Consider the following 16,293-nt stretch of genomic DNA (forward strand, 5'->3'; position numbering starts at 1 on the left):
AAAGTAGAGGTGGTCATGTAGAATGAAGCAAGATTATTCTTGAGTAATGGAAGCAACGTTCATTTCATGTATTGAACCTTATCCAGAAGTGGCTTTACCCCATCTGTGCCACTGGTAAAAACAAATTACAGACTGTCAGAGTTATATTGTCTTCATTAGACCATTGCAAGAAACAAAAGAAAACCCAATCAGGTGAAGGCAATAGAACTGTCTTTAAAAGCAAGTTATAAATAATTATAAATAATTGTTGTGCACATACACTCCTAGATTTAATCTGTGTTAGTATTTTTTAGTAATGTTTTTATTTGATTTTTCAGTATGTTGCATCTGTGTTTTCACACAGTAGTATTTACACACAAATTACTTCCATAGATATAAGCTAAAAGAGCTAGGTTTGGTCTTATTACCAGGAATTAGTTATGAAATAATTTTTCTTTGTCTTTTTTGGTTTGTAGCTAGCATACTTAGGATTTTTGATGCTTTATACCTTTGTGGTTCTTGTGAAAATGGAGAATTTGCCATCAGTACAAGAATGGATTGTTATCGCTTACATTTTTACATCAGCTGTTGAGAAAATTCGTGAGGTAAGCAAATACTAGCCCAGGTTTATTGTCTTTGTTCCCCTTGTTGAATTTTGTATATTTTACTGCTAACATAATGAAATATGAACAGCAGGATTGGTCATACCTAGGTTTTTATTGTAAGCTGTTTTAACAATAAAAGTAATGTGTGTTCCTTGACTAGGATTGAGTCAGGCAAATTAGTGGGTGACATCTGGCAGTGTGCAAGGATGGAACAGCTCTCCCAGAGCTCAGTGTAAAGTAGCCTCCCCAATTTGTTTGGGTTTTTCTGTTCTGCTGAATGAACATGAAAAGTGTCTTGTTTGGTGAGGAGTTTTTCCTCTTATCTTCTAATCTTTTTCATCATTTAAAAAAAGAGAGAAAGATTAATCTTATTTGTTAGTTTATTTTTCTATTTTTATAGAGGGATGTTGCTGATGAAGTGAGGGTTCCTGCCCTGCTTTGCTCTCAGTGTGGTAATGAGATCCTGAACCTTGACATATACTCTAGGTGTCTTCTTTACCTCAGCAGAGACCATACTCAAGCTGAGTGTAAGCAGGGACAAAGTTTGTCCCCATGCCCACCCTATCCCTGCAAATTCAAACCTCCAGCAAAATAGTTCTGTCTTTTCAGTAAAAGACAATTGCTTGCTTTCTGTATGAATGAGATTTTGTACTGTTGCAGGGATGGGATGGGGATAAACTGTTGTTCTCTTTTCATTGAGTTCTAATAAGAATAGTGGGAGGCCTGATTAATGGATATTGTGGAAAAAAAAGTCAGGACTTTAAAAGTGATTCTGTGAGAGAGAGGTAGCCAGTGCTTATCTTTGATTGTTGGGGTGGAGGGGGTGTCATGTTGTCAAATTTTCTGGTATCTGTAACAAGTTTGATTGCCATGTTTTGCATGAGCTGTAGGCGACTGATGTCTGTATGCTTAGGGCCTTGGAACTTTGCATTGCAGTAGTCAAGATTGTTCATGACCAAGGAGTATACTAGGATCTGGAGGGTATTTCAGTGGAATAAGTGATGAATTGGGCAGAAGAAGTGGGAAACTACAGGCCGGTAAGCCTCACATTGGTGGTAGGAAAAATAATGGAGTCACTGCTGAAGGAAAGGATAGTTGACTTTCTAGAAGCCAGTGGGTTACAGGAGCCGAGGCAACATGGCTTTACCAATGGAAAATCCTGCCAAATGAATCTGATTGACTTCTTGGACTGCGTGACCAAAGAACTTGAAAAAAAGGACGTGCGCTAGATGTAATCTACTTGGATTGCAGCAAAACCTTTGATACGGTCCCGCACAGAAGACTCGTGAATAAGCTGAGAGGACTTAACTTAGGACCCAAAGTTGTGAACTGGATTGGAAACTGGTTGATCGACAGGCAGCAGAGGGTGGTGGTAAATGGAATCCGCCCGGAGGAAAGGAAGGTGAGCAGTGGAGTGGCTCAGGGGTTGGTGCTGGGACCAATTCTGTTTAATATATTTGTGTAAGACATTGCTGGAGGGTTAGAAGGAAAGGTTTGCCCTTTTGTGGATGACAAGAAGATAGCTAATAGAGTGGATACCCTGGAGGGTGTAGAAACCATGAGAAGGGATCTCCCTGAGCCCTGCCCTCCCAATCCATGCCCATCCATGTTCCTCTGTCCCCTGCCCCCTCCATTCATCCCTTTCCAGCAATTCCCCTCTCTCCCTGAGCCCTGCCCTCCCAATCCATGCCCATCAATGCTCCTCTGTCACCTGCCCCCTCCATTCATCCCTATCCAGCAATTCCCCTCTCTCCCTGAGCCCTGCCCTGCAATCCATATCCATCCATGCCCATCTGTCCCCTCCATTCATCCCTTTCCAGCAATTCCCCTCTCTCCCTGAGCCCTGCCCTCCCAATCCATGCCCATCCATGTTCCTCTGTCCCCTGCCCCCTCCATTCATCCTTTTCCTGCAATTCCTCTCTCTCCCTGAGCCCTGCCCTCCCAATCCATTCCCATCCATGCTCCTCTGTCCCCTGCCCCCTCCATTCATCCCTTTTCCAGCAATTCCCCTCTCTCCCTGAGCCTTGCCCTCCCAATCCATGCCCATCCATGCTCCTCTGTCTCTTGCCCCCTCCATTCATCCCTTTCCAGCAATTCCCCTCTCTCCCTGAGCCCTGCCCTCCCAATCCATGCCCATCCATGTTCCTCTGTCCCCTACCCCTCCATTCATCCTTTTCCTGCAATTCCCCTCTCTCCCTGAGCCCTGCCCTCCCAATCCATGCCCATCCATGCTCCTCTGTCCCCTGCCCCCTCCATTCATCCCTTTCCAGCAATTCCCCTCTTTCCCTGAGCCCTGCCCTCCCAATCCATGCCCATCCATGTTCCTCTGTCCCCTGCCCCCTCCATTCATCCCTTTCCAGCAATTCCCCTCTCTCCCTGAGCCCTGCCCTCCCAATCCATGCCCATCCATGTTCCTCTGTTCCCTGCCCCCTCCATTCATCCTTTTCCTGCAATTCCCCTCTCTCCTTGAGCCCTGCCCTCCCAATCCATTCCCATCCATGTTCCTCTGTCCCCTGCCCCCTCCATTCATCCTTTTCCAGCAATTCCCCTCTCTCCCTGAGCCCTGCCCTCCCAATCCATGCCCATCCATGTTCCTCTGTCCCCTGCCCCCTCCATTCATCCTTTTCCAGCAATTCCCTTCTCTCCCTTCCATGACCCTCCCTCGCATCCATGCTCCTCTCTCTCCCATGTCCCAGCCTGGCCCGCCCTCTTCTCCCCCCCCTTCGCATCCATGCCCCCCCCTTCGCATCCATGCTGTCGTTTCTCCCCTGCCCTCCCGCTCCCATTGTGCAACTTTACTGCCCACCCTCTTCTCTCCCCCCAACTTCTTTTTTTTTTTTTTTTTTCCTTTTTAAATTTACCTCTGTGGCGGTTCCGGCAGCGCGGCGTTAGGGAAGGAGGCGGCGCTCCCGACGTCTAGCCTTCCCTTCGCTGTGTTCCGCCTTCTTCTGACATCATCCTTGACGTCAGAAGAAGGCGGAACACAGCGAAGGGAAGGCTAGAGACGTCGGGAGCGCCGCCTCCTTCCCTGACGCTGCGCTGCCGGAACCGCCACCACGGAGGTAAATCTAATCTAATAAAACGCACCGTGCGTGGTTGCGATCCGTTTGTTTGGTTTTTTTCCCGCCCTCGACGTCATGACGTTTGACGCGAGGGCGGGGCAGAGACGGCTGGCTGGCTTCATTCCATGAATCCACGAACCCTACAGGGAGTGTTTGAGTGACTTCAGAACGTTGTCTTCAGAACGTTCACGGTGCGTTTTATTATATTAGATAGGGAGGTACTTTATAGCTTGTGGCAGAAACTCCTAAATGAATCCCCACATATACATATAATATACAACATTTAACAAGTTCAAAACTATTGCATATATTGATCACTTCCCTTGAGGATATATCGTGCTCATGCTCGACATTGTCTGTGCCCTGAAAATAACAATAGACAAATCAAAATCAGGTATACATATGTTGTTGTGCATCTTCTGGGGCAGACTGGATGGCCCGTACAGGTCTTTAGCTGCCATCATCTACTACGTTACTACACGTGCACAAAGGGTTTGCAGTAAGCGTGGCTCTTGTGCGCATACCAAGGCAAACTCGAAAATGCAAGCACACATTGGCGCTGTTCTTGTGCGCTTTAAATATGAGCCTTTCAAAAATTGGTTCTTTAATATTTTGAAATGCTGATATTTAATTGGAGAAAAACAGGTGCCGAAGTTTGCTTTCACTTTCGGTTTTCCATGGACTTGAGCATACACTTGGCTCTCATTAGTAGCGCTGAAACTTGCACAGGCTGCTTCCGCTTGCCAAGGAAGTCAAAAACCACAATGTAATGTGAAAAAGTGACTAGAAATCTTCTCTTGAAAATGTTCTGTGTTGCATCTGAGCTGCCGATAAATTTTGGGCATTATGGGCCATCATGTGCACAAATCAGATGCTAACCCCTTTTTAACGCTGGCGTTAATTTTGAGCGACCCCTCAGTTCTGCATATCAACAGAGAAAGTAATGTTGCTCACCTTTAAGTGTTTTTCATGGACAGTAGAATTGATCCACTTAAGATCTTCATTCCTTTTTGAGTTATGGGACTGAGGAGGTTGCTGTGCCAGGGAAGGGTTATGCACGCTCAGAACTTTACACTGAGTTCTGAGCTCTGAGAGAGCTGTGCTTTCCTGGTGCCATTTGTTGACATCTGTCACTTGCGTACCTAATTAATACTGCAGTCTATGGAAAACACCTGATACAGGTGAGCAACAATGCTTTTCAGCTTTCTTTTCATAGAATTTTGTAACAGCATGGACATTAAAGTGTTACAGTGCAATATAGGCTTCTTGCAACAGGACACCAAGGTTAGTTGTATGAAACCTTAAAAGGAAGATTTGGTGAAGAATACACCTGAAAAAGAAGGGAAACAATTGTGCTCCTCTTTCAAGATTCAGTACATAATCGCTTTACTTATCCTCATTTCTCTATACTTTTAATTCCTTCACTGTTGGTGATGGTTTTGTTGCCTGAGCTTCTACGTTTCATGCTGTACCTTAGCTTTTCAATGTGGATGACAGTGAATAAAAAATTTGCTTTTCTTGAATAGCCTCTCTCTTATTTTGAGTGACTTACCTTGTATCAGAATCCTGATATTTCCATTCTGATATTGTTCTCCCAGTAAATTCGTCCATACTTAGGATTTTATTTAGCTCAGCAGTTTCTTCTGCCCCTGTCACGAAATACCTAGCCACCTGCCTGGGGCTACCCCCTCTGCCATTTAGAGGGCCTATCCCCTTCACAACTCAGGTTCGCCTGCACCTGTCGCTTGTGCTGTACACTAGCACCCTCCTCCCACCGACTGGGTCCCAATCGCTTTGGGCGAGTCTCCCACTGTCAAGGTGTTCCCTAGTGATTTCTAGGTTACTTGGGCCAAACTCCCGGTGGTCCCACAGTTCCTAGAAAGCACTCACAGACCCAACACACAAACCACCAGGATTCTTAGTCTAGACAAGCAGAGGCAATAAACTAAAAATGTTTATTGTCATGAAAAAATTAGAACAATGAACAGAAAAAGTGCAATCAGCAAAACAATAACAGGTATCTGAAATATGGATAAACTGTAACACTATCTAAACAGTACCTGGGGAGTTCAGGACATATAGGTGCTCACAGATTATCAAATATAACTGTTCACAGGGCCTCAGCAAAGAGATCTTTTTCTCTCTTTTCCTTGGCTAAGACAGGGGGAAAACGCCAATACATCCTAGATGAATTGAGCTCCCGGGCCAATCAAAGCCTCAAAAGTATATTGCATCTTACTTCCTTTCTGTGTTATACTAAAGAAAAAAACAGTCATTTCTCTGTAACAGCTTTAAACATAAGCATGCACCACCCGCTGGCCACACTAGAGAAATACATGTCAAGAAATCAATACAGTTTACAGACTTAAAAACCACTGTTTGTCACAGCTCATTTTTAGGCTTCTAGCTCCAAATCATTCTCTGTCACGCTCTGTGCCATGAACCTTTATTTGCAGCTATCTGTTTTATTTTATTGTTATTATTTTTTAACCTTCAATTGTTTAGTCCTTAACCTGGAGCCACAAAAGAGTTTCTGTTGGACTCTAGTAATGTAGACCTTGCATCTGGGCACTAAGCATCTTGGATAAGAGAAGACTGGAACACCTTGGAAAACAAAAATGAGAATTTTGTAATGCTTTTGTATTGCTTCATTGTGTGACCATACCTCTAATACTGTGTGCAATTCTGATCACCATATCTATGATGAAAATGATAAGGGCGATGGGATGATTTCACTATGAGGAAAGGCTAAAGCAGTTAGGGCTCTTCAGCTTGAAGAAGAGAAGGCCGATGGGAGATATGATAGAGGTCTATAAAATACTGAGTGGAATGGATAGAGATTAATTGCATACTAGGACTAGGAGGCATTCAATGAAGCTACTAAGTAGTACATTTAAAACAAACTGGAGAAAATATTTCTTCACTCAACATTTAATGGAATTCGTTGCCAGAGAATGTGGTAAAAGCAGTTAGCTTACCAGGGTTTAAAAAAAAGTTTGGCTACTTTCGTAAAATAAAAGTTCATAAATCATTATTAAGATGGACTTCAGAAAATCCACCGCTTATTTCTAGGATAAGCAGCATAAAATCTGTTCTGGGATGTTGCCAGGTACTTGTGACCTGGATTGGCCACTGTTGGAAACAGATACTGGGCTTAATGGACTTTTGGTCTGTCCCAATATGGCAACCCTTACCTTCAGAGTTGTGATTACTGCCCCCAAAGCATCCCTAAGTTGCCTGAAGAGCAGAGTTCTGGTATATTGGGTCATCTGCATGGCAAGTTTCTTCGATGACTTGTAGTGCTTGTAGTTAGTATGAAAGAATGATCACTTCTAATTTCATTGTAGGTCTTCATGTCAGAAGCTGGAAAAATTAATCAGAAGATCAAAGTGTGGTTTAGTGATTACTTCAACATCACAGATACAATTGCCATCATTGCTTTCTTCATTGGGTTTGGACTGAGATTTGCAGCAGTAAAGAGCTTTTCTGCAAATCCTACTGATGACCTGTCTGGAAGCCCTATTAATGAAACTTCAGTGACTACAACACTACAAATGTCTATTTTGACTGCTGGGAGATTAACATACTGTCTTGACATAATATTTTGGTATGTGCGGTTGTTGGACTTTTTAGCCGTTAATCAACAGGCAGGACCTTATGTTATGATGATCGGTAAAATGGTAAGTTCTTAGAAAACATACATTGGTTTTCTATTATTGCATATCCTTTATTTGGTTTTGAAAAAGTTTAAAAAGATTATAGCTTGCTTTCTAAGATTTTTATTTAACATTTGCAGTTAATTTTAAACAAATGTTGTTTAGACCTTCATAAAGCAATCATTAACTATTACTTTGATATAAATAATCTATGGCATAATAAAAATAGAAATGACATGAGGATTGCATGGTTCATTTTGGGTTGTTCAGGAAGATTTCTTATAGTTCTTCTACATAGTCCACCCCTGGTTTTGGCCATGGACAGACAGTGATCTGGGCCCCTGGGTAACGAGGCTCATTGGACTCCCCCCCCCCCCCTCCCAGTCCTGTTGCTTCCCTCTCCCCCTGCCTCTAACTTTTTCCTTTAATCCGGCTGCTGACGCAGGAACTTCCCTCTTTTGTTGGAACTTCTCTCTGCCGTGGCCCACTCTTATGGAAGAAAGAAGTTATGTCAGAAATGGGCAGGCCGTGGCAGAGAGAAGTTCTGGTGTCAGCAGCAGATGTAGCCACGCCCCTCCCTGTGAAAGTGGGGGTGTGGGGGTGTTTCAGGGACAGGAGCGTGGGAGGGGGAGACAGGGGGGACGTCCCGGACCAGGGGATGGAGAGAAGGATGACAGGCACGTGGGAGGGAAGCACTGGCCCCCTACCCCCCTCCGACTGGTTGCCCATGTGGTCAGTCCAGCCCTGGCCAAATCCTTGCCTTCTTTTTTTTTTTTTTTTTTTGCAGTACTTGCTCTGATGTTTATCCCTCTTTGTTGGACTAAAAATTTTATCAAGCATAGTTCTGTATTTCTCAAAAAATAGTAGTAGAAGGGGGGCAGACTCAGGAGTAGTGTCAGGAAGTATTTTTCCACGGAAGGGGTGGTAGACACGTGGAATGCCCTCCCGTGAGAGGTGTTGGAGATGAAAATGGTAATGGAATTCAAACGTGTGGGGTAAATACTAAGGAATCCTGTTTAGAAGGAATGGAATCTACCGAATCTTAGCAGAGATTGGGTGGCAATGCTGGTAATTGGGAAGCAAAACCAGTGCTGGGCAGACTTCTACATTCTATGTCCTGATTGTAACTTAATAGATAGGGATGGGCTGGAATGTAAGTTTTAAGGGGCTTCGATGTTAGCTACGGTTCTTTTAGTACAAGAACAGTGCTGGGCGGACTTCTGTGGTCTGTGCCCTGAGAAAGGCAAGGACAAATCAAACTCGGGCATAGGTGCCGACTCCGTGGGTGCTGTGGGTGCTCGAGCACCCCCAATATTTCACCCACCGGAAGTTCGTTCACCACCTCCCTCTTCCCTTTGAGTTCCAGGCCCCCTCCCTCCGAATTTTAAAAGTCATCTATTTTACCTCGTCGGGGTTAGGGCGGCAGCAGCGGTAAAAAGCATGCAGGCTCGGCTCGGTGCTTAGTTGTTTTCCCTTCTCTCTTTCTTAGCTCTGACCCCACCCTTGCGGAAACAGGAAATGAGGGCGGGACCAGAGCTGAGCGAGAAGGGAAAACAACTAAGCACCGAGCCGAGCCTGCATGATTTTTACCGCTGCTGCCGCCCCAACCCCGACGAGGTAAGATAGATTACTTTTAAAATTCGGAGGGAAGGGGGCCTGGAACTCGAAGGGTGGGAGGGAGGGAGGGGGGACCCTGGAACTCGGAGGGAGGGGGGACTGGAACTCGGAGGGAGGTGGAGGGGGGACGAGAGGGGGGATGGGGGACAGGGGGGGTGAGGGGGGACGGGGGGGTCAAGGTAGAGGGGTGGGCAGGGGGAGGGGAATGCACCACCTGTAAAAAAAAAAAAAAAAATTTAGCACCCCCAATCATTTTGAAAAGTTGGCTCCTATGAACTCGGGTATATATATAACGTATCACATACCATGTAAAATAGGTTTATCTTGTTGGGCAGACTGGATGGACTGTTCAGGTCTTTATCTGACATAATTTACTGTGTTACTATGCTCTTTGGGGTTTCTGAAAAATGTTGTATTGAGCTATAGGTACAGGAAGGAAGGATGTCAAAAAGGTAGGACTAATCTAAAATCTCTTTTTACAAACATGAAAAACTTGGCATCCTTAAGTCAGAAAGGATGCATGCCAAAGGCTGTTTGAATAAGTCTTAAACATAAAATCAAGGAAGCATAGAGACTGACTTCAGTTAGTTGCAGAATTCTGTAACAAACGTTACTACAAGTTTTTATGTAAGTTCCTAGGAAAATGTGTGCATGACATCCATCTAGAGTTTAGGTGTATGCATTCTTCTTTCTAATTGCTTTGAAAATTTTGTTAAGTACTAGATTTTTTATTTTGGCCATTCATGGTAAATCTTGGATCTAGGTAAAAATTTCACTTAGTTTATAGAGATTTAAAAAATCATATCTACTACCTGCTTTGGGGCAAATATTATAAAGTGTAGGAGGCTTAATACAAGTTCTGTGCACACTGAGATTGCTGCCCTGTGCACAGAAGTGTATAACATATAAGAAAACAGTGCACTAAGAGATCCAGGGATATGAGCAACTAGTTTTAAGTGAGCAATGGTAATGAAGGCATTAGTTATTAAATCCGGATGCAATGAAGTGTACACAAGTGCATGTTTTCTAATGCTGTGAGTTTAGCTTCTCGTCAAAAGAACAGTAAAAAGTTAGACAGCAGAGATCAGGGTAATGAGTGTGGAGTGCTAATGAGAACATTGCAGACCTGGCTTGAGCTACCTTCAGGCGGTCCCTAAGGCAGCTCATCCAGTAATTAGAGCAGCAACTACAATGACATGAAATGAAGTTATACTTTTCTTTTAAATATCATTGGTATGCCAAACATGATGAGTGTGGTAGATTGCACCCATTAGATTGATACCATTAGCTGATATCATAGAATGAAAATGTAATAAATAGAAATGAAAGACAACAAAGTAAAGGGAATAAGGTGATACCTTTTTTATTGTACTTTCACAAGCAGAGCCACCGCCGCCGCCTTCAGTTTGGTTATGAGCAAAAGATGACAAGATCAAAATATATATCATGAAACATAAAACTTGTTCCAATTAGTCTTGAGGGAAAGTTAGGGGTGGGGGATGGCAGGGAAAAGCAGGGAGAGGTAGGTTGGTAACCAGGAAGTTATAAGGCAATATAATTTTATGGTTTGTAATGTTACAATTTTCTAATCTAATCATTTCTTTTAAATACCACCTCTTCCCTATGGAATAGAGCCTGAAGTGGTTTACAGAATCATATAGCTAATTAACAAGAGCCAGAGTAAAAATTCTGGCAAGAATAATCAGAAAAAACTAAGGAGTATGTTTACTAAGGCACATGTTAGCATTTTTAACACACATTAATGGTTGACACGCGTTAAACGCCAATGTGCCCCATAGGAATGTATTGGCGCATTAGCGTTTAATGCGCTTTAACTTTAAAGGCATGTTAAAAACGGTAATGCGCCTTAGTAAACATACCCCTAAATTTCTTGATAAAAGTTTTGAAACAGGAAAGTCTTTAAATTCCTCTGAAACTGAAGATAAGAATCGCAATTCTTGATGGGACCTGGAAGAGTATTCCAAGCTGAAGGTGCCCTATATAAGAAGGTTTGCTCTAAGCTTTTTTTAAAAAATGAGTAGACTTAAAAGAGGGAGACATCAACATGTAAGCTCGACTTTGCCTATGGGTTACCTTTCCTGTTAAAAAAGTATACTAATGAAAGGAATCGAACCATGGAAAACTTTAAAAATAAAAAAGCAAGCTCTTAAATTTAATCCTCACAGGTAGCGGAAGCCATTGAAGTTTCCCAGAAAGTGGGAAAACCCAATCAAATTTTGATCTTCTAAATATCAATTGAACTGCTTTGTTTTGAACAAGTTGTAATTTCCTCCTAGTGATCCCACCTATAGAGGATGGACGGAACAGGGGTCTCTTTGTTTATTGAGGAGGGGATGTTGCTTCCTTTTGCGGAGCTGGAGGAGAAGTTTGGTCTGACTCAGAGGGACTACTTTCATTATTGAAGGGTTGTGGACTTTCTATGCAGGCTCTTCCAGACATCCGAGAGGCAGAAATGATGCTAGAACATGCCCTGAATGGGGATAGTGGGAGGGGATGTGTCTCCCGATTTTATCGAGTGCTCATACAGCAGAAAGCACCTCCAATCAAGTATCTTACTCACTGGGAGGCAGCCCTAGGGATAGGTTATACAGCAAAAGAATGGGAAAAATTTATAAAAGACTGCTTAAAATGTACATAGATAGCCGTATGGTGGAGAATGCCTATAAAATGTTATATATGTGGTATTACACTCCGGATTGACTTAATGCCATTTACCCTTCCTCATCTGATCTTTGCTGACGGGGTTGCGGCTCCAGGGGTACCTTCTTACATATCTGGTGGTCCTGTTCAAAGGCGCAGACTTGTTGACTTCTACTCTGAGATTCTGGGATCCAAAGTGCAACCCATAATGGGCAGTGGCCTGTTGAAAATTAAACCATTAGGTATGCTGAGCAAAGTCTGTAAATTGGCTAACATCTTGCTTAAGGCTGGCCGTATAGCCTTGGCGGGGAAGTGCAAGCAGTTGACTGTCCCATCTCGGCGGCAGCTACTGCTCAACATGGACAATGTCTGCACGTCTAAAGTAAAAAAAAAATCCGCAATCAAGCGGAGAACTCGAATGCCCCACGGGAAAACACAGATATAGGTAAAAAGTGGGATGTTTGACCACGGAAATACAAATCCTGGAGACAATATCATAAAAACTTCTTTATTGAAGAAAAGACTCGACACAACTGTTGTGTTTCGGCTACAGGTCTGCATCAGGAGTCTATAAAAACATAAATCAAATAAATCTTTCAAACAAATACATATACAGAATCAAATAATCAAATAAAACATTCAAATAAGTAATAAATATACAATAAGATGTCAACGTATAATAAAATACAACAAAATAATGATAATAAATAATGATGAACGTAAAGTCTCTAAGTGACGTATACACAGATTATGCATATGTGGGATGTTATAATATCACCAAAAAATTACACAAAATGGTCGTGTAAATAAATAAATAATTGTAAGAGGGACTAATTATAGGAAGGACTAAACATTCAAAACATGTAAAAATAGATCAATCACTTTATGTTTGGTTCGTCACACGGACCAAATCGTGTTTCAGGCATTTCAGGTTAGTTTTTTTTAATTTTTACACCTTCCATTTCTTTTTCCTTTGTTCCTAATTTAGCGTCCTGTTCCACCCCTTCTAACAAGGATTTTGTTGTGTTTTGCTTTTCTGTTTCAACAGATTCATATACACTACGTCATAGCGGTAGGTGGGTACTTGCTCCGTCTATTCAAAATACATTTTTAATATAATTCGCGCAATCCTTGTTTCATCAAAACTGTAAGGCATAATATGTGTATACCATACACTTTATGTACAAAGTCTGATTCATTTTCTACGGTATCCACGGGAGGCAGGCAGTTTGCTTTCTTAACTTTCTATACATTTCATGTGCTTCTTGCTTCATCACAGCTGTAAGGTACAATTTGGGCACATATTATCTTCTACGTCCTTACCACACCTTTTTTGGTGATCCCACTTCTTCTTTCAGCTTTTTCCTTTTCTTCCCTTCCCTCTACCCCCTTTTTATTTTTATTTTTCTTTTGTTTACCATATACATTTTTCATATATATTCTTATATATATTTTTTGGCATATATATACATTATTATATGTTTTCTTATGTTGCATGGTTTTTTCATTTTTTTGTCCAACGTCTTTAAAATAGCCATGGCAACAGTATATTTTTCTCAATTGACTGTATATGGTGCGCACAGGTATAGGCACCACCACCACTAGTTGACACCACGTTCCTTTTTCATGCATATTATTTTATTTGTTTTTCCTTCTTTTGTTTATATATGATGTTGGTCTTACGTTTTCTCCTGTATACATGATGTTGGTTGTATGATTTTTACTTGGTTTTTTTATTCAAAGTCTTTTATATTTGCATTTTGAAGACAGCATGTTTTACTTCTGTATGTCTTCCTTGTTTCAACATAAGCTGTGCGCGTATTTGTATGATGCTGCTTTTATGATATGCTTTAGTATATATAGGTTTCCATATAATGCCTCATGGATATTTTATCTATTGTCCTTCATATATGCATGTATTTTAAGATAGTATGATCTATTTTTACATGTTTTGAATGTTTAGTCCTTCCTATAATTAGTCCCTCTTAGAATTATTTATTTATTTACACGACCATTTTGTGTAATTTTTTGGTGATATTATAACATCCCACATATGCATAATCTGTGTATACGTCACTTAGAGACTTTACGTTCATCATTATTTATTATCATTATTTTTATTGTTGTATTTTATTATACGTTGACCTCTTATTGTATATTTATTACTTATTTGAATGTTTTATTTGATTATTTGATTCTGTTTATATATTTGTTTGAAAGATTTATTTGATTTATGTTTTTATAGACTCTTGATGCAGGCCTGTAGGCCGAAACACAACAGTTGTGTCGAGTCTTTTCTTCAATAAAGAAGTTTTTATGATATTGTCTCCAGGATTTGTATTTCCATGGTCAAACATCCCACTTTTTACCTATATATATGCATGTCTAAATTAACTGCCTTGCGTCGCTATCGGGTCCATAACTATGAAAACCCGGAACCGTATAAGCTATGGCGTGATGCTCAGTGTACAGATATTATCGCTTAGCAAATAGGTTGTGGTATGTCCTCTTTCTGGTATAATTTGAATGCCCCTAGTGGATAAAAAATTTTTTCTTCTTCTTTGGGGGGGGGGGGGGGGGGGGGGGGGAGGGGGGGTTGAGTATCTATTGCACTGTTTTGCTATCAAGTAGCATTGTACCTAAGAGGGGCGGTATGACTTTATTCTGCTGGGCTGTGCATAGGAATATGCTGTTACAATTACAGTTTTGTTGCTATTTGTATCTTCAAAAATTTTCAATAAAAACAAATTAAAAAAAACAACAAGTTGTAATTTTCTAAAAACATCCACTCTTATACCTCCATAAAAGGAGTTATAGTAGTCAAGTTCTGATAAATTGTAAACAGGACTAAAACAGCAGAATGAATAACTTTAAATAAATAAAGAACAAACAGATCTCGGTTGTTGCAGTTTGAAAAGTACTTTTTCACCAAGCTGCTTACCTGAGGTTGGAAAGTCAGCAAGGAGTCCAAAATGACTCCCAGTACTTTCAGTGAATTGTCAATAAAGAGTGATTCGGTTGCATTAAAGGCTAAACTGCTAGGGAAGGGTGAATCTGGAGTTCCAAACCAAAGCAACTTGTCCTTAGAGGAATTCAATTTCAACTGATAATGAGAAGCCCAGAGTTCAATTTTAGAAATACAAGTACAAAGTCTTGAGAGGGACATCTGTAAATCAAGATGTACTGCTTGGAGGATAAGAATAAAGGAACTCACATCTCACTAGCAGAAGTCAGTTTAATGATCTCATATATGTTGAAAACAGTAAGTGACAGGGGTGAGCTCTGGGGAAACTCCGCAACCTGATGTCCAGAACTAAGATGTCTTTCCACACTTGCACTGCATAGGATTGAACTTGCAAAAACTTCTTAAACCATTCTTGTAAGCCACATTGAGCCTGCAAAGAGGTGGGATAATGTGGGATACAAATGCAATAAATAAAAAATACAGTTCTACCAATTCCTACGTGTCAATAAATCTGAGAATACCATGATCTTTTACGCCAAAGGCTGCTGAGAGGTCAAATTGCAAAAGCATAGCACATGTCCCCTTGCTGATCAGATTTCTCACTGTGGTTGTTAACATCAACCATAAATTTCCAGTACTGTGTAGGGGACGAAAACTATTTTGAAAATGTTTTAAAAAAGAAAAATTCTCTATTATAGTAGGAAAGTTGCTTTGAGACTATAGCTTCAAGAAGTTTAGTAAAGAGAGGAATATTAGCTATTGGCCTGTAACTTATAGGTAAATTTGAGTTGATAGAGGATGATTTTAACAAGGGCATCAAAACAATCCTACCCACAGATGGGGAGAAAAATCCTACATGCAGAAGATAATTTACTATGGGGGTCTTTTACAAAGGCTTGCTAGCATTTTTAACCATAGGAATATAATGGCCTTCTTAGCGTTTAGCGCATGCTGATTTTTAGCATTGGCTGGTGCGCCTTTGTAAAAGGGGTCCTTAAGTTGTTATCCAGTGTACAGCTGCAGAAAGAGGTGATTCTAATGACCAATGCAGGGCAAGGATCCAAAGGACAGGATGACATACTTAATTTATAAAGCAAGGTCCTTACTAATGCTTCGGACACTCTCCCAGAATTCATCCAAAATCTGACTGCTGGAAAAGAATGACTGTCATTTGGTGAGGAATTTAAAGCCTGCAGTTGATATTGTCATCTTTTGATAATAACTGACCTGAGGAAGAAGGCTCTTGGAAAGCTTGTCATGTATTGTTAGACCAATAAAAGTGCCACCTTATTTCTTTTGTTTTATTTCTATTTCATTTCTTTGTTTTACTTTATTACCTTTAAAGTGAACTGACATGGTGACCACACTACTTTTACCCATTAACATATACATGGAAATGTTTGACATTCTGTAAATGCACATAATTTAATAAGCATAACCTGATAATTCACATATTGTGGTTTATATGCATGCAGTGTTCTTCTAGTTACAATGGCTGTTGCCAAATGCAATAAACTTTGAATGTTTCCTGATGATCACCATGCTCTTCCGTGTTTGCATGCATTTTTTTTGTTCCTCAAATATTTGCATATCATTTGTTTACTGCATTGGACATATTTTATTTTTATCGCATGCATTAGGAAGTTGTGCACTAAAGCTCCACACACAGTTATAACGTATAGCTTATTACATCAGCCTCTTTGTTATCTGTCTTCACCTTTTATCATTTTATTCAGGGGTGTGCTGGT

At 41.1% G+C, this 16,293-nt stretch overlaps 1 protein-coding gene across 1 annotated transcript in view; it reads left to right on the top strand.

Moving 5' to 3' along the window:
• The window catches only part of TRPM7 (transient receptor potential cation channel subfamily M member 7), a 397,085-nt gene that overhangs the window by 218,549 nt on the left and 162,243 nt on the right, over positions 1-16,293 (top strand). Inside the window, exons 20-21 of the mRNA XM_030189594.1 lie at positions 456-584; positions 6,994-7,326. Of these exons, the coding sequence (XP_030045454.1) occupies positions 456-584; positions 6,994-7,326 (462 nt within the window). The remainder of the gene's footprint in view (positions 1-455; positions 585-6,993; positions 7,327-16,293) is intronic.

The sequence above is a fragment of the Microcaecilia unicolor genome, chromosome 1, assembly GCF_901765095.1.
Source record: "Microcaecilia unicolor chromosome 1, aMicUni1.1, whole genome shotgun sequence".
Taxonomy (NCBI): domain Eukaryota; kingdom Metazoa; phylum Chordata; class Amphibia; order Gymnophiona; family Siphonopidae; genus Microcaecilia; species Microcaecilia unicolor.